The 24,501-nt window shown below is 39.5% G+C and overlaps 3 protein-coding genes and 1 long non-coding RNA gene across 4 annotated transcripts; 2 read left to right on the forward strand and 2 right to left on the reverse strand.

Annotated features, from left to right (window-relative positions):
• Nucleotides 1-223: 223 nt before the first annotated feature.
• Nucleotides 224-10,028, reverse strand: LOC130511389 (uncharacterized). Its single transcript, XM_057008352.1, has 5 exons — nucleotides 9,939-10,028; nucleotides 1,752-1,856; nucleotides 1,294-1,682; nucleotides 1,132-1,225; nucleotides 224-942 (listed from the first exon to the last, which is right to left on the reverse strand). The coding sequence occupies exons 1-5, from the start codon at nucleotides 10,026-10,028 to the stop codon at nucleotides 250-252; spliced, it is 1,371 nt and encodes a 456-aa protein (XP_056864332.1). The 3' UTR covers nucleotides 224-249.
• Nucleotides 10,029-17,491: 7,463 nt separating this feature from the next.
• LOC130511390 (uncharacterized) lies at nucleotides 17,492-21,537 on the forward strand. The gene is made up of 4 exons (XM_057008353.1): nucleotides 17,492-17,519; nucleotides 18,673-19,397; nucleotides 19,490-20,110; nucleotides 20,200-21,537. Exons 1-4 carry the CDS (start codon nucleotides 17,492-17,494, stop codon nucleotides 21,535-21,537), a joined length of 2,712 nt encoding a protein of 903 aa, XP_056864333.1.
• Nucleotides 21,538-21,546: 9 nt separating this feature from the next.
• On the forward strand, nucleotides 21,547-21,885 carry LOC108831231 (uncharacterized). The gene has a single exon (XM_018604793.1). The coding sequence runs from the start codon at nucleotides 21,547-21,549 to the stop codon at nucleotides 21,883-21,885; it is 339 nt and encodes a 112-aa protein (XP_018460295.1).
• Nucleotides 21,886-22,826: 941 nt separating this feature from the next.
• Nucleotides 22,827-23,437, reverse strand: LOC108831232 (uncharacterized). The gene is made up of 3 exons (XR_001946317.2): nucleotides 23,294-23,437; nucleotides 23,165-23,209; nucleotides 22,827-23,090 (listed from the first exon to the last, which is right to left on the reverse strand). It is a non-coding gene; the product is annotated as an uncharacterized LOC108831232 (long non-coding RNA).
• Between the last annotated feature and the right edge of the window lie 1,064 nt (nucleotides 23,438-24,501).

Below are 24,501 nucleotides of genomic sequence, written 5' to 3' on the forward strand. Positions count from 1 at the left end.
AAGTTAGAAAATCTATACAAGTTAGAAAATCTATACAAGTTAGAAAATCAAATAAATCATACATGCCCACAAACATACAAATAAATTTGTGTAAACAAATAGTTCAAATATACAAATAGATTTGTGTATACAAATAGTTCAAATATACAAATTGATTTGTGTATCTATACAAGTTAAAAAATCTATACAAGTTAAAAAATCTATACAAGTTAAAAAATCTATACAAGACATACAAATTGATTTGTGTATCTAATCATACATGCCCACAAACATACCACCATCCTCATTATCTTTCAGATGCTGATCAACAAGCTCCGTCCATATAACCAAAGCCATATTATCCCTCATAGTCTTCGCATTGGACCTAGCAAAGTCTTTAGGGCTAAAGGGGACCCCAAGAGCATGACATTCAATGTACTTTGCAGCGTACACGCCACAATAACCATTGTTGGCCGTGGGTACATCTTTCAGCAGTCTCTCATATGTGTATCGCTCCAACCCATGCATCTGGTCTCCGCACTCCACAATCAGATAAGGGACCATCTCGAGAAAAGGCTCCATTATCTCATCCCATCTTTCTGGTATGGTAGTTGAAGGTATGCTGTCCCAGACGACTATGTGCCTCTTAGGGATCGATATCCAAATAGCCACCCAATGTTTGTTGTCCAAGTTCAGTGGCGCATAGATATCATCAATGTCCTCCCCCCACTTCTTGTTTGATTGGCAAAATGAAGGCATTGATCCGTCATACAAACTCGCCGCCCCACTAGGTAGCATTTTTCCTAAACCATTGTGATCAGACGACGATGCTTTGAAGACCAGATACTGTTCTCTCCAAGACTGGGTAAAGTTGTGATCCAGGAAGCACATTCGCTCGCTCCGGAAACATTGTGGGTTCTCCTTATACCTCTGCCTCAGCACATTCATCCAAGCATCTATATGCTGCATATAAAATAATACAAGTTAGAACCTTCCAGACGACTTATATATTTACAAATCTATATAAAGACAAGTTACCAGACGACTTATTTGTAAGTCGTCCAGCTGGAAAACCTTCCAGACGACTCATATATTTACAAATCTATACAAAGACAAGTTACCAGACGACTTAAAGATAAGCAGAAGACTTACTACGTCTTCCAGCCATGCTTTGGATGTCCGGAGTTTTTGATACCACCAAGTTGGTGATGTACGTGGTTTGTCCTCTTCCTTAGTGAAATAATCACTGCAAACAAAAAAGCAATCAGTTTTGGTAGACTAAATCAAGCTATTATGGGTAAAGCAATCACTTACGGATCAGTTTTCAACCAATCAGCGAGCTCCTTCATCTTAGGTCTGTTTAGTGTGGGAAATGGATTATACTTTCCCACTCTAAGGAGTTTCCTTCTCTCTGCCGTATAAGGAGATATCTGCGTGGGAGCAGGTTTCTTCGTTCGTTCACTCCTTGCACGCACAGAAGCAGTGGGAGCTGTTTGGTCCAATACAACCAGGCTCGGTTCTGAAACTGGAACGCTTGGATCGGTGGAAGCGAAGCTCGGTTGTTGATCGTTGGAAGCGAAGCTCGGTTGGTCAGTGGAAGTGAGAGGAACAATCTCTTTGGAGGTGACACCATCTGCTTTATCCTCCGGCAAGATCTTATATACCGAGATCGCCTCATCTGCTGTATCCTCCGGCAACAATCTCTGCAATAAAAGAGAACAAGTTAACCCTGGACGACTTAAATAAAAGTTGGGAGAGGATTTGATACTAACCTCTTTGGGCAGAGGAGAAGGCTGTTTCTTTTGAGGAGAAGGCTTTTTCGTTTGAGGAGCAGGCTGTTTCGTTTGAGGAGCAGGCTGTTTAGTTTGAGGAGCAGGCTGTTTAGTTTGAGGAGCAGGCTGTTTCGTTTGAGGAGTAGGCTTTGCCTTTTGAGGAGTAGGCTTTGCCTTTTGAGGAGCAGGCTGTCTGGTGGGAGGAGTAGGATGATTGGTTTGAAGTGTAGGCTGATCCTTTTGAGGAGTAGTCTGTTTGTTACTAACCCCGGTTTCTGGGGCTTGTGGGGTAGGCTGTTTTTTACTAACCCCGGTTTCTGGGGCTTGAGGGGTAGCCTGATTGGTGACACCAACCTTCTTCTCCACAGCTTCCAATCTATCGGAGATCTTCCTAATCTCCCTGATGCACTTCTTAAACCCATCTTTCATCATGTCACCTAAGCCCTTGAACATATTTTCTAACTCCTCTCTGGTCACCCAACTAGCCTCTTCTCTAGCCTCTTCTGTAGCCTCTTCTCTAGCCTCTGTAGGAGCCTCTTCTCTAGCCTCTTTAGGAGCCTCTTTAGGAGCCTCTTTACGAGCTTTCTTCCGAGGTCTCTGATTGTCTTCCTCCACCTCCTCCACAACCATCTCTTTGGCTCTTTTCGATGGAGTCACAAACTTGGGTTTTGTACCAGTGACTTCCCAGCAATCCATGGTCCACTTCCACGGTCTCCGATCATACATGACTTTAATGATGTTCTCCGCGGGCACGTCATCAACCTCAGAGTCCCATTTTGGCCACATTTCACTAATGTCCTTCTCAACAAAGTTGATCACGCGGGTCTGCAGTAAATAGAAGAAGAATCGAGTTAGATATTTGAAACAAAATACTAAATAGACGACTTAATTATAAGTCGTCAACTAAGTCGTCCAGCTGGACGACCTTCCAGACGACTTATTATAAGTCGTCTACTAAGTCGTCCAGCTGGACGACCTTCCAGACGACTTATAATAAGTCGTCTACTAAGTCGTCCAGCTGGAAGACCTTCCAGACGACTTATAATAAGTCGTCTACTAAGTCGTCCAGTTGGAAGACCTTCCAGACGACTTATAATAAGTCGTCTACTAAGTCGTCCAGCTGGAAGACCTTCCAGACGACTTATAATAAGTCGTCTACTAAGTCGTCCAGCTGGAAGACCTTCCAGACGACTTATAATAAGTCGTCTACTAAGTCGTCCAGCTGGAAGACCTTCCAGACGACTTAATTAAGTGAAGATGGAAAGGTACCTGACTCAAGATAGCAGCTTTCATGAATCTGCGGCCTCTGCTGCCGTCGTAAGCCAGAATCGGTGGAGACGGACTGTTTGCTCTGGGTAGACCAATACTAGCACCCAATCCCGGAATAGCTGTGTACGCCCAGACCTGAAGAACTTGTATAAAGCCATCCACGGTGTAACAGCCAGTAATATCTTTGTTCCACAAAGAGTCCATCAGCACCTTAAACGCGACTCTCCCCCATGGATAATTCTCAAACCTTTCTAAATCCATCACTAGCCTTGCGAGAGTAGCTCGTGTAGCGCTTGAGAACTTTTTCCCTTCAATGAATCCAGTGAAGATGGAAAGGTACGCGAGTCGCTTGCGATCTTCCCTGGACCAATCCCCGCATCTCTTCAGTGCTGCTATTATCTGATCAGTACTTGGCCCAGCTTCCCGATGAACTCCCATCATCTCCCAGAAAGAAACCATCTGTGGGGTAACTTCACATTCTGGTGTCTCAAGGTCCTCGATGTAGTCGCAGTTTAGACCAGTGATGTTTTCAAACTCTAACAGTGAAAACCTCGCAGGTTCTGGACCAACGAGACACCACATCTCGTACTTCTTCTTAATGTCCAGCTTTAAACCGAGCAAGTGGTGAACCAGCCTTGAAGCCCAACCAAATCCCTGCTCCTTGAACTTGATGAAAACTCCCAATCTCGACTCCTTGAGCTCTTCAAATTCAGCATCAGTGAGAGCTTCCCTAAGAGCAGTATGCAACTTCGTGTTATCCGTATGATACGAAATGCTATTGTGGGGTTCTGGCTCTTCCCCTAATGTGTATAACCTACGGGGGAGTTCTGGAATATCCATCCTTTTTGTCTGCAAAATAATCAAAGACAACAATAGAAGTCAGAACACAAGCTAAATCAATCACGCCTTAATTGTTACTCCAGACGACTTAGTAGACGACTTAAATATAAGTCGTCTAGAAAGTCGTCCAACTGGACGACTTAGTTGACGACTTATATTTAAGTCGTCTGGAAAGTCTTCCAAATGGACGTACTAAGTCGTCCAGGTTGAAGACTTTCCAGACGACTTACTTACAAGTCTTCCAGTAGAAAAATTTCAAGCGGACCTGATTAGTCGCAGAAGGAGTTCGAGTACTCGTCATTGTGGTTATAGATCTGAAAAAAACAAACGTGAAACGGTGAGAATGAGTAAATTGAAAGAGACAACGTTTTATGTTCATCTTTTCCACGAGTTTGATGACTTACCGGCGTTAGGGTTTATAGAGAAACGGCGCTACGGTTTACAGAGAAGAAGCGGCGGCGCTAGGGTTTAGAAGAAGCGGCGGCGCTAGGGTTTAGAAGAAACGGCGGTGCTAGCTAGTGTTTAGAGTAAGCGGCGGTGAGAACGTTGGTGAGCACGGTGGCGAGGGCGACGGTTTGTTCGGAAATAGTGGAAGCGGGGGCGCTAGGGTTTAGAGGAATCGGCGGCGCTAGGGTTAGAAGAAGCTGCGGCGACAACGGTGAGAATGAAGTGAGATAGATAGCCGACGTTGAGAACGATGGTTGTTCGGAAATAGTGGGAATTCGAATCGCCTTTGATATCGCCGGTGAGAGAGAACTGTTAGGGTTTCTGTTCGCGGAAAATGAAAAAAAAAAAAAAAAAATCACCTTATATATTGGGTAAATAATCCGGTTAGCTTTAAAAGTACATTGGTAAACTTTAAGGTTTGGTCCGGTTTAGACGACTTATTCTGGCTGATAATGTACATCAGACGACCTAATATTTAGTCGTCTGGGAACAGAAGACTAAATATTAAGTCGTCCAATACCCTAAAATGAACCCCTAAACTAAAATGACTAAATTAACTTACTAACCACGTTATAAAATCAAATTATACTTCAATAGTGTTTACTATACACAGAAATGAACACGCCTAGGTAATTTTAAAAATTTTCAAAAACGGTTTTAATGCTTTCCAAAATCTAACCCTAAGAACACATACAATACTACAACATATGTTGATGAAACATAAACTAAAGAATATCATGACTCACTACTTTCACTCATCTGGGCTGAAAACAATTGAAATTTGTTATATATTAATTTATATCTCTTAAGACATATGTTAATTACATAATTCCAATTTTTCACTTATCAAAATATTTTTTACAAAATTTTTAAATTATGTTTAAGAATAACTGTCCAGACGACTTAACTTAAAGTCGTCTGGACGACTTATTTTCAAGTCGTCTGTTTACATACGACTTGCGAGGGGTAGAAACGTAAAAAAAAATCCGTTTTTTTGTTTGTTCACAAGGAGATAGTTGTAATTTCAATAGCCTTTTAGGTTACTTTTGCCTTTGACCCAAGTTGGGATACTCTTTTGGGTTTGACTCCAAGTTTTGAGTCACAATTGATAATTCTCCCATAAAAGTAAAACGTCTAAATCCTCTGTTTGATCAAATAGATGTTTACATAAGAAAATAAAGGTAGTCGCTAGCATAGTCGAGTTAATCAAATAAGTATGAATGGATCACCATTGTGTGGGATAAAGGAAATAGAAAGGTAGATTTATTTTACTAATACTTCTGCAAATTAGGAGACAAATTTATTCATTTTTCAAGTTTTTAGCTTGAACAAGTTAAAATTTTATCTTTTTAAATCAAATGGTAAAAAATTAGAAAGAATGCTATGTTCTACTAAATATTAAAAATCTAAAAGTAGTTCAAATAAACAAAAAGAAAATCTTTTGAATTGAGAAAATAAATAAACTAAAGTAAATTAAACTATTATTATTAGAAAGTCCAAAGGCGACGTGCTATTTTGCTCCAAACAAAATTTAGGTTCACCCTCTTTGGTGAACTTTCAAATTCACTTCAAGTGTTAGCACCAATTAAAGTGTCATGTAAGATTAGTAAAAAAAAACAATTTTTTTTTAAAAAAGGAAAAAGGTGAAAAAGACATCGACTAATTTTTTTTAATGCCATCCATGGTTTCTTCTTCATTATCCACACAGAATATTGAAATCTTTGTTTGTCAAATTGATAAACCCAAAACACTAAATCCTAAATCATTGGATAAACCCTAAACCCTTGGGTAAATCTTAAATATTTGGGTAAACTCTAAACCTTTAGAATATCTCTTTATCCAAAGGTTTAGGGTTTACCCAATGGTTTAAGATTTAATATTTTGGATTTAGTGTTTAATGGTTTAGATTTAGGATATAATGTCATAGGATTGTAGACATCAATTTGACAAATAAAACTTTTAATATTCTGTGTGGGTGATGAAGAAACTTTCTATTATTATGTGTGAGTGATGAAGAAGAAGTCATGGATAGCGTTAAAAAATTAGTCGACGTCTTTTCACTTTTTTCCTTTTTTCTGTTTTTTATTATAGTAAATTTGAGAGTTCATCCCAAAAGATGAATCCAAATCTTGTTCTTTTGCTCCAATAACTTCTGTATCATCGAGAAATAGTAAAAGTGTAGACGAATGTTTAGTTTCACCAATTTATATTTCTTTAAATGTATAATAATCACTTAACATCTCACGGAAGAAAAACTCGTCTTTGTAACATTTAAGTAATTGGACTCCCTCCCACTCAGTATTCTTTATTGCAAATACTACTTTTTGAAGCTTAGACTAACAGCAAAAGTTATGAACGGAGTCAAATTCAAGTTGCTCTAGCCACCACGGATTATTTACATGTTTGTTATTTTTTCCAAATGAAAGCGAAAGCATATAACATGTTTATCATAAAAGAGAGTACCAAAAGTGGCACGTTGTTGCTGTGAGAAATCATGATAGATACAACTTTGGGTTTTCCTAAGTCACTTTTTTTTTTCCATTTGCAATTGTGTGTGCGAATTTTTTCGATACATTAATTAAAAAGGTCAAAATATGCTTTATAGCTTAATAAATTTGGATACTGATTACTTTTATGAAGTTATTAATTATTTGAGAAAGAGTTATGAATATAGTTTCAACTGATATTAGTGTATATATATATATATATATATATATATATATGTGTGTATATGTATATATAAGATTTTCTATAAATTATTTGAGAAAGAGTTATGAATATAAGATTTTCAATATAATTATTTGAGAAAGAGTTATGAATATAGCTTCAACTGATATAAGTATATATATATAAATATAAATTTGAAATCCTGAAATAGTAAACTGAAAGTGATCTTAATGCTTTGAAAAATAACGTAAATGTTAAACCCTATTTTTTTAAAAAAACTAGTTAATAAACACTAAACTTCAACCCCGAAAATTCAAATCCTTAACTTTGCAATCCAAACAAAATGTTTTTGTTCCTTAGTTTCCATAGACTTAAGCAACGAACTTTCCAAATCGCTCTGTATTTGTATTTTCGGGAACAATGAAAGTTAAAACTATATTCTCTTACTTCTAAGATTACGTCTGATCTGATGTCCCTCTTGTCATTTCGGTTCTGGGGATTCTTCATGAGTCATCTAAGCAATATATTCTTCTTTTTATTATGGTCACTCTTTTTTTACATAAAAAAACTTATTAGCCACACATTATTTGAGTGCTCTCCAGTGTTTCAATGCTGGGCTCTATCCTCAATATGGTCACCCTTTTATTAGTATTGTACCTATGTTTTTGTTTATTTTTAGCTCATTTCAGTTAGTTATGGAAACTCATATTTTATAATTTTGAAAGTTTGAAAAATATAATTAAAAGTTCTGACAGAAGTAAACTATTACCGTTGTATTGTTCGATATATTATTGGAAAATGTAATTAAATTAGGCAACTCATGAGCACGACACACCCCACAGAGTCATGAGCAAGTTGCAAACTATGCAATGCAACTAAACAACGATTCAACTAAAGAACGATAATTTATGTAAATAGAAGATTGACTTCATTTTGAGGAAACATTATTTTATTCTTTTTGAGGAAACATTACTTGAGTTCAAAAAAAATATTAGTTGAGTAGTGGTCATATATTACAGCCAGTTAAATAAAAATCTTAATTCAAGTCTAGAGAAGGATGTTTATTTAATAGATGTGCGTTCAAATCTTGACAAAAAAAAATGTGCGTTCAAATCAATTAGGGCATCTCCAACCCTACTCCATTCTCTACTCCAAACATCATTTTGGAGTAAAATCATCTCCAACCCCACTCCATTTTCAACTCCAAAATAGAATAATAGCTAGGGTTACTCTATTTATGGAGTAATCTTACACATTACTCCATTTTAGAGTTGAACTTTTTTTATTTATAAAATATTCCTTTAAATCTTTAATGTTTTTATTTCTTACTTAAGTAATATTTTAAAATGAAAAATAACATGAAAAATAAGATATTTTATTATTTAATAATTTGATATAAAATGCATAACATAATTAAACAACATAAATAATATAAAATAAAAATAACATAAAATAAGTGATTTAAATGTCCGGCTTCAAAATTTGCTTGCTCGATTTAGGAATATCAAAAATAAAGAAGCTCATTTTTTAATTACGAAATGCATTAGTTGATCATTTGTGGAAAGAATATTCTAATACTTATTATTGAACCAACTTATATATTATGTTTTATTCTATTTTTATGATTTTTTGTACCTTTTAATAATAAATATTTAATTTAAATAAATTATATTTTAAGGCATTTTTGCAAACATAAAATAGTTGGGGTTAATTGGTAAACTTTTATAAGTATAAGATATTGCTAACTTTTTTTTTTGTGCAACAAGTATAAGATATTACTAACAATTATTAACTATTTTTGAAGTAAAAAATGGAGTAATACATTGTAGTAAAACCTTACTCCATTTTGGAGTTGCATCATTTTGGAGTAAAATTTGGAGTAATACATTGGAGATGCTCTTACCCCGCGCCGACATATTTTAATAAAAAAATTCCAATATGTGACGTAATCAATAAGTTATAATATGTGATAAAAGTATTCGCAAGGTAAGAGTAAAAGATGTAAGTGCAAAGATGACACCACAATTAAGTAATGGAGAAGGTAGACCAAGAGAGATAATTACACAAGTACACACTAATAGCTTCAGTAGAAATCGCCTTGTACAACTCAATTACAAGTTCTGCTTAATCAGCCTCGCTAGACTGTTAACACCCTAACAGCTGCTACTGAACAATTCCTAAGCTACCCGCTTATGTCTCTCCACCGTTAAGTACTTCAGCCCCTGCTTCAGCACGACTCAGAACACTTCTCTATAAGATCAGCTTATGTGTCTCTGTCTCTCTACAGACGACCACATAGCTATCTTATACTAACTCCACGTTCCCGAAACCCTAGTCTCCAAGGAACCAAAATATGGACATCTTCCATATCAATAAGTGCAACTTTCCTTTTCTTGAAATGCACTTATTCCACTTCCTTTAAGTCATAAACTTACTCCCCAAGTTTATTCCTCTTTGCTTTTTCTCCAAAATACTCCTTTGCTCTCCAAGTCTACAGGACTCCAGCTCAGCATCTCGACTCCACATGGTCTTCACCACTCTACACGACGTCTGCTTTAGCAACTACGTCAGCGACTACTTCAGGGCGGACATCTTTACATCAACAATCTCCCCCTTTTAGCTTTGTGTGCCAATCAAGCATAACCTTCTTCTGGTTCAACAACCATGTTCCCCACCTGGAAACTTCCACGCTTAATGTGCTTTTCTCCCCCACGAAATGTGCACCACACCATGCTTTTCTCCCCCATGAGACAAGCATCATCTACTTCAGGACGTCCATCACTATGCTCTTCTCCCCCATGAGATATGCACTCCTTGGACCAGAACGTCAACATTCTCCCCCTGCTTGATTGCATACTAAGCTAAAACAAATGCTTAGATGTCAAGCCTTACAGACAAAACCGTCTCATATTCCATGTGTAATCATGATACAGCCTCTGCTGCAGCGGAATAGATTACACTTACTGCATCACGATCTGACGCACCTGTCGAGCTACCTCTCGACCCACTTCTGTTGAGGACCAGGCTTTCTTCATGCGTCGTCTCTTTGACCATGAGCCTCTTCTCAACCACCCTGAGTGCCCTCTGCACTCGTTGCTACTGCCTTGGAGTGATTTCGCTATCACCCTCTTGAAGATCCTCTCGCATCACTTCCTGACGCACTTCGATCTCCTTCCTCTTTGTGCTATGGCCAACTTCGTGTCCTAGCTCCAGACTTGATGCTTCTTGATCTTCCTCAAGATCACTCCTACCAGAGCTGCATCCATCTTCTGATGTCTTCTCCTTGATTCTATCAAGTAAGCCACTCTTGGCTATAGAAACCTTTTCAACCCTCTTGGGTTTAGTGAACGCCTTGTTCACCTTCTTGGCCATGTTTCTGCTCTTCTCACGAGCAAAAACTCCACCTTCTTGTATCCAACATTTCCACAGAACCAGCAGCACATCCGATGTTGCTTCTTCTTTGGCCTGACACAGTTGCTGATGCACCGATCAGTCTCCTTCCTTGTACCAGCTGCACACCCATGCTTCAGAACCCCCTGTCTGACCTTCATGTTGCTGCACTGATGTACTACTTTCGGCTTGTTACTCACAGCCACGCGCTGTAGAACTTCCTGCCGTACTTCTTGTCGTACGTCCCGACGCACTTCCTGACAAGTCTCTTTGGCTCCACTTTTTGATGTGATCCCCAGCACAAAATGTGACAGCCCCTTCTGTACTTCCTTAGTACCCTCAGCTCCTCGATATCCTAGACCCCAGTTCACCTTGGCTGGTTGTCCCATCGAGAGTATCTTATCCAACTCCTTGGATCCACTATTGAGCATTCTGATCTGTTTGCGATTCTCAGCCAAATCACGATCCAGCATCCTTACTCTCTCTTGTTCCCCAGTAACAACTTCCCTCAACTCGCTCACCTTCTTCTCTAGAGACTCATTCTTCTCATTCACAGCAGCAAGTTCTTCACGAAGTTCTTCACGAAGTTCTTCAAGCAGCTCGTTCTGCTTCTGAGCCATATCCTCCAATCTCAGATTCTGATCCTTGATCCTCACCACTTGTTAAGCAGCACGTGATACTCCTCATCATTTGTGCTGAGATCTAAATCAGAGGATTCAGATCCCTCCTTGCGTGCACCAAATGCAACAAGATTCACCTTTCCATCTTCTTCAGACTCTGAATCATCAAACGACTGCAATGGACTACCTTTACCCTTCCTTGAGTTTGGACAGTCATAGCCGTGTGTGTCCAACACCTCTACACTCAGAGCACTTGAGCTCTCTTCGTTGTACCAACGTACAGTTAGCCATTATATGACCAACTCCTTCACACTCGTAGCACTTGAGACCTTCTCTTCTTCTGCTACTGTCACGATCACCTCCCTGGCGACCATATTGTTTCATCTCCTCAGGGTGATTCATCCTCTTTCCAAGATTCCTGACTATCCACCCCAAGGCATTTTCAACCTTCCGAAGTCTATCAACTTCTTTGTCAGCTACAAGGGCTATACTCCCTGGCATACCTCCTGATGTAGACACCGAGCCATTGTCTGTCTCCATCTCTTCCGCCTTCAGCATACCCACAACCTTGTCAAACTTGAGCTCATCCGTGTTTGCAGTCATATTTAGGACCGCCTTCTGAGCTCCAAACCTTGCTGGAAGACAGCGTAGCAACTTCTTCACCAGCTTCTTCTCCTTGTACTTATTTCTAAGTACACATGCTTCATGCGCCATAGCACTGAGTTTGGCACTGAAGCTCGCCACCGTATCCGCATCTGACCACTTCAGATTCTCAAACTGCGACCCAAGATGATCCAGACGTGTCCTCTTGACACTATCATCTCCTTCAAACGAATTCAGCAGGATCTCCCACGCCTCTTTAGCTGAAGTACTCCCCTGAATCAGCTGGAACTGCTCTACTTCAACAGCTCCGAAAATCGTCGAAAGCACCTTTGCATTAAATTTTGATGCACTGCGCCCTGCCTCTGACAAATCCTCCTTTGGCTTTGGCTTCTTCCCATCTGCTGTGACTATGGTAGGTTCCTCCCAACCAGTCTCCACAGCTGTCCACACATCTTCATTGATTCCTCGAATCAACTACTTCATGCGAGCCTTCTGATAGAACCAAAATCGGGATCACTCTTTCGGTAAGGTTGATATGAACTCTGATCCGGAAGGATAGAGAACTGGTGGGATGAATGGTGACACAATGGGATGCGGAAAGGCCCAATGATACTACCAGACTTCAAATGTTGCCGGATGTGACGCACCGGTCCAACAAAGGAAGGATCGAGACTTGGAGATAACCTCACCAAGAAACTAGAAATGTTCTTGACAAAGAACAGAGAGTAAAACTCATAAAAAAGAAAGGAAATTCGTTGATTATTTATTCATGAGAGACATCACATATATATAGTGTTTGTGAGTCAAAGAAACATAAAGAGAAATGTTGGAAATGACAACATAGAAAATATAAATCAATGAAAACAAGACATGGATTTCTGAATTTTGACCAAGACTAGTCAATGGTGCGGATGCTCATGTTGACTGGTTGACTGGTCTTGATTCATAGAAATGTCCAGATTCATTCTGTGATGATCAGGTCGTCCGCGGACAGAAGTAGGACGGACGTAAGGCTGCCCGTATGGTTGATCGATGATGATCCATGAACGGATGAAGAGATAGCTCGACCCAAATCTTCAGAGAGCCTAAGTATCATCCCTTTGGAGAAGTTGGATGCATCGATCATCATGAATTCATCAAACTGGTTGGAAAGGTCGTGATCAGCCTGATCCGGGTGATGATCATGATGATCCGGGTGATGATCACGATGATCCGGGTGGTGATCACGATGATCCGGGTGATGACCACGATGATCATGGATTCTGGCTTGACTGTCAGTCCTAGAATGATGAATGGGTCGGGAAAGAAGTGATGTGGGTCGATCAATTCCATCGTCTGGTCGTGGATCCGGCCCTAGGTCCTTCCCGGGTGTACGCGGGTCGATCCGGTACACGGCTTGGTCTGTCTATCTGGTGCGGACGGATGGATGAACCTCGGCTGAACTGATCTGGACGTCCTGAACTCCATGCTGAGCCGGTTCCATGTACTGATCCTTGGGCCGGGGTCTATCATTCCCTCCCTCTTCAAAAGGATTTGTCCTCAAATCGATTGTACCTGTATCAAAAGGAAATAAATCAGATTCAGAGGAATTAAGGTTCAAAGAAAAATCAGTGAATGAAAAGTTTGGACAGAAACTTCCTTGGAGTTTAGAAGTCCTTTTCATCAAGTAAGTCCAAGTCCTTTGGCATCCATCATTGCTTGCTCTCCTTTGAAACTGATCATGCTTATCCTGTTCATCCAAAACAACTAGAGAAACCACATCAAATCTGACAAAGAAATAATCAAAGGGTTTCTCTATCCTTAAGACATCAAAAACAGGATCCAAGCTCTTAGGATAATCATCAAGCACGTGGGCAAGCATCAAGCAAGTAAACTGAGTGCCAAAAATCGGTTTATCAAATTCAAAATCAGGCCAAGGTGTCAAACTGCTAGGAAAAGAATGAGATAATGCCAAATTTGTAAAATTCTCATCATGAACGAAATCAAAAGAATTCTTTGGCCTAAGCAATTTGGGTTCATGCTTGTTCCTACACCAAATCTCTTTCAAAGCACAGCTCAATGAAAACAATTCATGAAAAGGTTTAAGCAAAACGTTTTTCAACCAAGTAAAGACTTGTTTTTGCTTAGAAATTCTCGGTTTCAAAACATTTTCATGAAGAGTAGAGACAATCAACCCATGATCCTTACAGTGCTTTTGGTTTGGACAGGAGGTGGACTGAGGAGACACCTTTGGTTCATGGAGGATCGGTTTTGGCTCAGGTCGTTCCCTTCTTGGGCATGAATCTCCTTTAGAAATCTTGTACTCGCGGATAGATGGGCTGGAGAACCTCTGATTTGAAAAATTCATATCTCCTTCATCCGCGAAGCTTTTCAAGTGATTCCAAGCCTCACAGAATACTTGGTGAGTTGGCTTTCTAGCAAAATTGGAATCAAGACGAAAGACCTTCTGGAAGTTGAGATACCCTTCGTGGACTGAACCTCTGTCGCTGGCATCTCCAAGGTAGCCGGTTTGGACAACAATGCTTCTCCCAGACTCAGGCTGTTGGGCACGATCAATGCTTTCATTCAGAGGCTGAACCTGTCTTTCCTGGATACTCAAAACAAATACTAAAAGACCAGGATCATATGTGCAAGAGAGATACTTGTTCAAATCAAAAATCAAGATATCTTTTCCAAGAACAAGAAGCACACATTTCAGCCTTTCAAGATGATCATCAAAATAGATGTTACAGACCAGAATTTTCTCAAGACATGCAAAAATATTATACATTTTCAGAAAGTGCATATCCTGCTCAACATCTGAACACACAAGCTTAAGTTCAGATTGAGAAACATTTATCAAAGACTTAAGAGACTTATCAAAGAATGTGTTGTAAACCAAAATATCATCAAGGCTCAAAACAACACATTGATCACGAGATGATCTCAAAAGATGACAAGTTTTATCAGTTTCAAAACACACAAGATCAGGCTGCAAAACATAATCACAAGAATCAAGATCACAAAAATCATTTTCAGTTCTAAGTGATTCATGTTCCAGCAACTTCTTAACCAAAATTCCGTCCAAGACAAAAGAGGATGCAAATAAATTATCAGTGATCAGTGCATGAATATAAGAACTCAGATCAAAGCCAATGCCTTTGAAGACAAATAAGTCAAACGGTTTTCTAGCATAGAAATCAGGCAGCTGCAAATCAAGTTCAAGAGTCTCTTCAAAATGATCAAAACATTTGCTATGTGTCAAGAACTGATCAAAGGTCAAGATAATTTCAGAGTTGATGCCTTTATCATTTTGAAAACAGTTATGATCAAGAAGTTCATCAGGTTTAAAGATTTTAAAAGAATTAATCATGTTTTCAAAAACAGACTTTGAAACACAAAATTCTTTCATCTTGTCAAGACCAAAACGAGTCACATCATGAGAACTAATCTTGACAAACATGATAGGCAGAGAATTAAACAAATCAGAGTTCTCACTGTGCTTTTGAAGATCAGGAGACAAAGGGAGAGGAGATGTGCCGGGATCAAAGCATAGATGACTCTCCATAGCTATGGGTATGATGCTTGTTGCTTCCTCATCAAAGACTGGACCAGGGTCGTCCTCCTCATCAAAGATAGGACCTAGATCATCATCCAAAGGTGTCCTAGTTCCAGGAAGTCGTCCATGATGTGGATGGTTGAATGGCTCTTCCTCAAAAACCTGTGGAGACAAAACAAGACTACTCGGAAGCTCCGGTTGCAAAACAGTTAGTTCTACATTAGCTTGCTCATTTTCAAACACAAACTCAGGTTCAAGAGAGGAAAGATCACATTTATCCTCACAAGTGATCAAGCTTTCAATTAGCTCTTCATCAGATTCATCATAAATGGGTAAAGAATCTGAAAAATCTTTAAGCTTTTCAAAATGGTTTTCAGATTCACCTTGAGTTTTCTCACTGATGAACAAGGATGGCTCAGCTACATGTGCACGTGTGGATGTGCTCTTCTTGTGGCTCTTGCTGACGTCCTTGAGGGCTTGCATCATTCCCTTCTCAAAGTTGTCACAGATCTCTTGGACATCAAACTGAAAGGATCGCCTCTTTGGATCAGCCACATCTTTGACCTTTTCTTTGCACCTTTGGTTTGGCTTTTCCTGCACACTAACAAACTCATCAAAATTGTTCAAAGAATATTTAAATGGAGTTTGAGAGACAGATGGTCGTGGGGAGTTCCTCTTGCTACTTCTCCGGTGAAAACCAAACATTTTAACCTGAAAATCTCAACACAAAAGTTAGTAGATAAAATTCCTCACTCTCTCAAGTGTAAAATCTCACCCACTCAAGTGTTTTCTCTCAGATTTTATGGTGATCACACAAGGTTTATACTCAAAGTTCTAAGAGAACAGATCAAGAATCCCAATAGGCAAATCCAAGCAAGATCAAAGGTTTAAGATAGAAAGATAAGAGATTTCAAAGGGGAACCCGCCTTAACCACCTCAAAGGCCGGATTTCTCTTCGGCCAGCAGGCTTACTCTTCCACCACCACACCACAATCAACAAACTTTGAAACTTTTTTTTTTTTTTTATATATTTTTCTTTTTTTTTTTTTTTTTTTTTTTACTGCATAAACTTAGATCTTATTTTTTTTTTTTAAATATGGTGGGTAATGAGGGGCCCGGGTTCAAGATAGATAGATGAAGAAGTGTTTAGAAGAAATGGAGAGATGAGAAATATGGATAGAAAAAGAGTTACCGGAAGAGTGGCTCTGATACCACTTGATAGAACCAAAATCGGGATCACTCTTTCGGTAAGGTTGATATGAACTCTGATCCGGAAGGATAGAGAACTGGTGGGATGAATGGTGACACAATGGGATGCGGAAAGGCCCAATGATACTACCAGACTTCAAATGTTGCCGGATGTGACGCACCGGTCCAACAAAGGAAGGATCGAGACTTGGAGATAACCTCACCAAGAAACTAGAAATGTTCTTGACAAAGAACAGAGAGTAAAACTCATAAAAAAGAAAGGAAATTCGTTGATTATTTATTCATGAGAGACATCACATATATATAGTGTTTGTGAGTCAAAGAAACATAAAGAAAAATGTTGGAAATGACAACATAGAAAATATAAATCAATGAAAACAAGACATGGATTTCTGAATTTTGACCAAGACTAGTCAATGGTGCAGATGCTCATGTTGACTGGTTGACTGGTCTTGATTCATAGAAATGTCCAGATTCATTCTGTGATGATCAGGTCGTCCGCGGACAGAAGTAGGACGGACGTAAGGCTGCCCGTATGGTTGATCGATGATGATCCATGAACGGATGAAGAGATAGCTCGACCCAAATCTTCAGAGAGCCTAAGTATCATCCCTTTGGAGAAGTTGGATGCATCGATCATCATGAATTCATCAAACTGGTTGGAAAGGTCGTGATCAGCCTGATCCGGGTGATGATCATGATGATCCGGGTGATGATCACGATGATCCGGGTGGTGATCACGATGATCCGGGTGATGACCACGATGATCATGGATTCTGGCTTGACTGTCAGTCCTAGAATGATGAATGGGTCGGGAAAGAAGTGATGTGGGTCGATCAATTCCATCGTCTGGTCGTGGATCCGGCCCTAGGTCCTTCCCGGGTGTACGCGGGTCGATCCGGTACACGGCTTGGTCTGTCTGTCTGGTGCGGACGGATGGATGAACCTCGGCTGAACTGATCTGGACGTCCTGAACTCCATGCTGAGCCGGTTCCATGTACTGATCCTTGGGCCGGGGTCTATCACCTTCCAATGACCATACTGGTCCGCTTTCAACACGATTGCCTTCTGCACAGAAATAACCGTGTCCATCTTCACCTCTAGGATCACACCAGTAACTTAGGTGACCCGCTCTGATACCACTTGTAAGTGCAAAGATGACAACACAATTAAGTAATACAGAAGGTAAACCAAGATAGACAATTACACAAGCACACACCAATAGCTTTATTAGAAATTGCCTTGTACAACTCAATTACAAGTTCTGCTTAATCAGCCTCGCTAGCCTGTTAACACCCTAACAGCTGCTACTGAACAATTCTTAAGCTACCTGCTTATGTCTCTCCACCGTCAAGTACTTCAGCCCCTGCTTCAGCACGATCCAGAATACTTCCAAGCGCTTCTCTCTCTCTATAAGATCAGCCTTTGTGTCTCTGTCTCTCTACAGACGACCACATAGCTATCTTATACTAACTCCACGTTCCCGAAACCCTAGTCTCCAAGGAACCACAATATGGACATCTTCCATATCAATAAGTGCAACTTTCCTTTTCTTGAAATGCACTTATTCCACTTCCTTTAAGTAATAAACTTGTTCCCCAAGTTTATTCATCTTTGCATTTTCTCCAAGATACTCCCTTGCTCTCCAAGTCTACACGACTCCAGCTCAGCATCTCGACTCCACATGGTCTTCACCACTCCACATGACGTCTGCTTCAGCAACTACGTCAGCGACTACTTCAGAGCGGACATCTTTACATCAACAAAAGACATCATATCAAAGAATTTTATATACCATTTCGAAATACTTTACTAATCACATAAATAGAACTAATTTATATTAAGGTGGTTATCAATTTTGTTAGCTGAATGACCAGATAAAACATTTGGCTTCTCTTAAAAATATAGTGACCAACTTCTTCATATCATCAAAACAATAGTAATATTTCTTGTAAGACATTTTATTTTCACCATTTTAATATTTTCAATGTTTTTCCGTTCATTATTTTTTCGCATTTCTCTCACTCGCCACAATTTGCACCCTAAAACTCATGTTTATCTATTTATTTGATCACTAATAAAAAATGAAGATCAACATATCAAGTTTGACAAAAGAAAAAAATCAACATATCAAGTTCATCACACCACTAACTTAACTTCCAGGTCAGGACGAATGTGAACATGTGCCTGATCAACTTTATTTTAATTATATTTAAATTTAACTGATTCCCCACAAATCGGTCAGAAAATTACCACCAATACATAAAGAAGAAAGCGGCCGTTTTAAAGTAGTTATTAAAACAGCTACACTATCGCATTGATGAGGTCACTCGTCAAGAGTGGTACAAGAAGGAAGAGTTGGAGAATCTAAGACAGGAGTTGAATGAGGAGTACCACAATGAAGAGGTCTACTGGTTGCTGCAGAGTAGATTAACATGGCTGAGAGCTGGTGATAAGAATACCAAATTCTTCCATGCAGTGACAAAGAACAGGAGAGCTCATAATACAATCCACAGCCTGATCGATGATGAAGGGAAAGAGTGGTATGCAGAGAAGGATCTGGGAGCAATTGCAGAACAGTACTTCAAACTACTATTCACATCAGAGGACGTTGGGATTGAATTTGAGGACTGGAATGACATACCTCCAGTAGTGACTGCTGCGCAAAATGAAAAGCTCCTGGAACCGGTAACCATGGAGGAGGTCAGAAAAGCTGTTTTTGACATTAATCCACAAAAATGTCCCGGCCCAGATGGTATGAATGGTATGTTCTTTCAACAGTTTTGGGAGACAAGTGCGGAGGACATCACCAGAATGGTGGATAATTTCTTCAAATCAGGGAAGATGGAGGATGGACTAAACTGCACTAACATATGCTTAATTCCCAAAATCCCTGGTGCGAAAAGAATGAGTGAGTTTCGACCAATAAGCCTCTGCAATGTCGCTTTCAAGGTGATATCCAAGCTGTTGGCTAAGCGCTTGAAGAAGATAATGTCGTCTGTGATCTCAGAGACTCAAGCAGCTTTTGTGGAGGGGAGACTGATCTCCGACAACATTTTAGTGGCACATGAACTCTTGCATGCTCTTAGCTCAAATAATAAATGTCCAGAAGAGTTCATAGCCATTAAACTGATATTTCCAAAGCCTACGATCAGGTGGAGTGGAGATTCCTGGACAAGACAATGGCGACTCTAGGCTTTGCGGAGGGTTGGAGGAAGCTCATCATGAGCTGTGTCTCTTCGGTTCAATATCAGGTTCTCATTAACGGTACTCCCTATGGACACATTGAACCAACAAGAGGACTCAGACAGGGGGACCCTCTATCCCCCTATCTCTTTGTGATGTGCACGGAAATGTTGGTTCAAAGGCTGAAAAAAGCAGAGAATGAAGGTCAGATATCAGGTCTCCAAGTTGCACGAGGAGCTCCTCCGGTCTCACACTTACTTTTCGCTGATGACAGTATGCTGTACTGTAAAGGAGACAGTGTGGAATTGGATAGAATGATTCAGGTGCTTCACCAATATAGTCTCCTATCAGGACAGCAAATCAATTATCAAAAATCGAGTGTGTATTTTGGTAAGCGCATCCCGCAAGAGAAGAGACAGGAGATCATGGCAAAGCTGAAAATAGACAAGCTGGGTGGAGACGGGATCTATCTGGGCTTACCTGAGGCATTTGGAGGATCAAAGGTCTCTGTTCTCCAATATCTGAAAGAGAACCTGAATAAGAAGATGCAAGGATGGCAGATGAAGTTCTTGTCTCCGGGGGGGGGGGTGGTAAGGAGATTTTATTAAAGGCAGTAGCTATGGCCCTACCGACATATACAATGTCTTGCTTCTTGCTACCCAAGACCATCTGCAAACAGATTATGTCCCTCATGTCGGAATTTTGGTGGAAGGAGACGAGAGGAATGCACTGGACAAGCTGGGAGGCAATGTGTAAACCTAAAGAGTGCGGAGGTTTAGGATTCAAAGACCTTGAAGCCTTCAACCTAGCACTCTTAGGCAAGCAATTGTGGAGAATGATCATCAACAAAAATTCATTGCTTGCCAGAATCTACAAGAGTAGATACTTTAAAAACACAGACCCTCTCAATGCTAAACTCGGATCCCGACCCTTATACGCTTGGAGAAGCATTCATGCGGCTCAGAAACTGATTCAAGCAGGCGCGAGGGTCATCATAGGGAATGGGAAGGGGACAAAGTTATGGCAGGAGAGATGGTTAAACAGGAAACCGGCTTCAAAGGTCCAATCAATGAAAAGGCAACAGTCACCAACCTCAGTATGTCTAGCAGATGATATGAAGGTTAGCGAACTCCTGCAAAGTAATGGCAGAGATTGGAACACTGAGCTGATAGAGGAGCTGTTTAGTGAGGAAGTGAGAGATAAAATATATGATATAACTCCGGCAGGAAAGGAGAGTGATGATTCATATGCTTGGGATTACACAAAAACTGGGCATTATACAGTCAAGTCCGGGTACTGGGTACAAGTTAACATCATCAATGCAAGACAAGAGACTCAGGAAATCTTACAACCGGGTCTTGATGTATTGTACCAAATGATCTGGAAACTGGAAACAAGTCCCAAGATTCACCCCTTCCTCTGGAGATGCCTTAAAAACTCTCTACCAGTTGCAGGGAATATGTATAGTAGACATATTTCAAAAGATAGCAGGTGCATTAGATGTGGCCAAGAAGATGAGACAGTCAATCACCTGCTATTTACATGCCCATATGCAAGGCTTATCTGGGCTATGTCGCCTATCCACGCCCCACCTCAGGGTACTTACTCCAACTCTCTCTACACTAATCTTCACTGGGTCTTAAATTTAAAAAAAGAGTACCCAAATGAAGAAGTGTATGAATTGTTGGTTCCTTGGCTTTTGTGGAGAATTCGGAAGAATAGGAATGAGTATCTGTTCAGGGGAAAAGACTATTCTGCTCATGATACAATTCAAAAAGCTAAGGAAGATGAGGCGGAGTGGAGAGGAAGAAATGAGGCTGAGGTAGTAGAGGTCAAACATCCACTGACAAAGACTGCTGGAGCAAGATGGAAACCACCTCCAAACCAATGGCTCATGTGTAATTCTGATGGAGCATGGAGAAAAGAGAGCAGGGATGGAGGTGTAGGTTGGGTCTTAAGGAACAACCAAGGTCTTTTGTCATGGATAGGGGCGAAGAAAGTGAGGGGAATGAACTAAGCTATAGAGATGGAAGCAGAAGCAATGAGATGGGCAATGCAAATGCTAGCGGGGTTTGGCTACACTAAGGTAATCTTTGAGACAGATTCTCAGGAACTAAGCAAGATGATAAATGGAGAACAAGAAGTGTGGTCTTGCTTAAAACCGTTGGCACAAGAAACTTTCCATCTTCTAAAGCATAACAGTGAGTTTATTGTGCAGTTCCATGACCGGAGTGGTAATAAAGTAGTGGATAGGGTAGCTAAGGAGACTTCGACCTTTGTGTCCAATGTCCCTAAGTTGTACTCTATTTTGCCTGTGTGGTTACAATCTTTGTTTGAGTTGGATAAGTTGCATGTAAGAAACTGAGTTGTGTGAATGAAGAGTTTGTTGTTGAGTAAAAAAAAAAAGTAGTTATTAAAAATGAATTTGTCCTCTGTGCCAAAAAATAAAACGTTTTGATTTATAAAGATCGATGACTTGTCCTTCTTTTAGAAAATGTAAGATAACTATACTTTTGGTCAACCAAGTGAAACCATAACATGGACGATGGTAAACCAATCTGTACATACATATATAACATAATTAAGTCAATCAAGTATTTTAATATACAATAAAAATGTATTATAATTTTCGAACTAAATATTGAAACTGGTCATTGTTAAATGAAAAAAGCGTCTCTCTCTAGAAGATTTGCTCTAATCTCTCACTAAAAAAAAAAAAAAAACCATGTGTTCTTGTCTTCCGGCCGGTGGTTCTGGCTCTTACAGCCACCATCGGTCTGGCACTTCTAGGTTTCTTTTTCTCCCATGTTTTACATGGGGTTTGCGGCGAGAAAGAGACAAGCAAATCTCTTTTTCTTTCGTTTTCCTTCGGCTCCGGAGTGTAGAGGTGGTCCTCGCTCTCTCATCGTCGGCTGTTTGCTTCCGGCATCGCGTCTCTGTTTTGATGGATGGCTGGCAATAGATTCTGGGACCGCGCCGTTTTCTCTTCGATGGTGGTCGCCGGCTTCGACTCCTTGGAAGTGTTCGCACTGTATGAAGGCTCGTCTTTGGGTTTGGTGGCCGACACTACAAGAAAACATGTCTACTGCAAGAGAAAAAAGCATCGCAATTTCGTTGCAAATCCTTACTCGCAAATAAAAAACTCTTGCAATTCTCTCGCAAATTTGCAACGGAATAATTTCAATCGCAAATTTGCAAGAGAATAATTTTCGTTGCAAATTTGCGAGTAAAATAAAAAAATGTAAATAAATATATATAACGAAATATATATACATACAGATACATATTTAAATACATGAATATATTAAAAGCCTAAAAAAATTATAATAAGCTAAAAAATTATAATAAGCTGGCTTAGTTAAATAAACCGGTTTAACTAAACCTAATTAAGCTAACCTAACTAAACTTAACCAAACCTAATTCTAAAAAAAAAATTAACCCTAGAAAATAAATCAGCCGACTCCTTGCGTCCTCCGCCGCACCACCACCAGAGCCGAACCACAACCACAGCCGCACCACCACCGGCCCTGTCTCCTTAACCATCAAGCTTCTTCTCAATCCTTCATTTCCCTTCACAAAAACAAAAAAATATTAGATATAAATAGAGGGAGAGACAGAGAGATAGAGAAAGAGAGAGGACTAACCATGGAAGTGTGGCTCCGGCCTCATCGTGCCTTGCTTCCTCCAACCTGAAAACAAACAAATTCAGTTCAAAACAGAGAGACAGAGACAGAAGGACAGAGGGAAGAGATAGAGATAGAGAAAGGTCGAACCATGGTGGTGTGGGGCGTGAGATAAAGTAGATCCGGCTGTGTGTGAGAGAGAGGAGAGCTGGCGACAAGGAGAGATGTCATGGCGGCAGAGAGGAGAGGCGGGAGAGAGAGCCCGAGAGAGGAGAGATGGTGGGAGAAAAAAATCCCTTGTTTTTTTTTTCTTGACGGCTCCAACAAATGAAAAGAATTAGGTTTGTGTCTTTATATACTAACCCTAGTTCTAGAAACTCGTTTGTCATTTTCTTTTTCTTTTATGGAGGGGAAAATAGTTTTGCAAGGAAAGTGCAAGAGATCCCTTGCAATTCCCTTGCAAATTGCGTCCGAAATCAATTCCTTGCAAATTTGCAAGAGAATTGCGAGGGAGTCATTGCAATTTCCTTGCAAAATTTTGGTTAAAGTGTTTTAGAGTTTCGTTTTGAGTTTTTTATGTTTTGTATATACTAATATGGTTCTTGATATTTTTTTTTCGAAAAATTATTTACATGAATATGTTTAACAAAGTACAGTAATTTAGTTAACATGTATTGAATATATAAATTATAAAGTTTGTATTTTGTATTAAGTAATTAGTTCAAGTGTCGAGAATTGAATTTATAACTAAAATTTTGTATTTTCAAAAATATTTAACAATGTACATTTTAAACACTAAATATTTTAACAAAATGTGTTATACGAAACCAAAGTCTTTAACAAAACCCTAAAACCGTTCAAGTGGAAAAAACATGATTTTGCAAGGAAATTGCAAGGGATTCCTCGCAATTCTCTTGCAAATTTGCAAGGCAATCAAAAACCCTCGCAAATTTGCAAGGGAATTGCGAAAGATCCCTTGCAATTCCCTTGCAAATTGCGACGGAAATGAATCGCTTGCAAATTTGCAAGACAATTGCGAGGGAGTCATTGCAATTTCCTTGCAAAATTTTAATAAAAGTGTTTTAGGGTTTCGTTTAGGGTTTTATTAGTTTTGTATACACTAATTGTTTCTTGATATTTCTTTTTCGAAAAATTATTTACATGAATATGTTTAAGAAAGTTATAGTAATTTAGTTAACATGTATTGAATATATAAATTATAAAGTTTGTATTTTGTATTAAGTAATTAGTTCAAGTGTCGAGAATTGAATTTATAACTAAAATCTGTATTTTCAAAAATATTGATCGACATACATTTTAAACACTAAATATTTTAACTAAATGTGTTATATGACACC

Source organism: Raphanus sativus, chromosome 4 (genome assembly GCF_000801105.2).
Source record: "Raphanus sativus cultivar WK10039 chromosome 4, ASM80110v3, whole genome shotgun sequence".
In the NCBI taxonomy this organism is placed as follows: domain Eukaryota; kingdom Viridiplantae; phylum Streptophyta; class Magnoliopsida; order Brassicales; family Brassicaceae; genus Raphanus; species Raphanus sativus.

Coding starts and splice junctions, on each gene's coding strand:
- LOC130511389 (XM_057008352.1), bottom strand. CDS start 10,028: ATGGTCAAAGAGACGACGCATGAAGAAAGCCTGGTCCTCAACAGAAGT. Junction 1,226..1,293: donor GATTGGTTGAAAACTGATCC/GTAAGTGATTGC, acceptor TTTTGTTTGCAG/TGATTATTTCACTAAGGAAG. Junction 943..1,131: donor AAGCATGGCTGGAAGACGTA/GTAAGTCTTCTG, acceptor TTTTATATGCAG/CATATAGATGCTTGGATGAA.
- LOC108831231 (XM_018604793.1), top strand. CDS start 21,547: ATGGAAGCAGAAGCAATGAGATGGGCAATGCAAATGCTAGCGGGGTTT.
- LOC130511390 (XM_057008353.1), top strand. CDS start 17,492: ATGACAACACAATTAAGTAATACAGAAG. Junction 17,520..18,672: donor ACAATTAAGTAATACAGAAG/GTAAACCAAGAT, acceptor TCACTCGTCAAG/AGTGGTACAAGAAGGAAGAG. Junction 19,398..19,489: donor TCTCCGACAACATTTTAGTG/GCACATGAACTC, acceptor GCCTACGATCAG/GTGGAGTGGAGATTCCTGGA.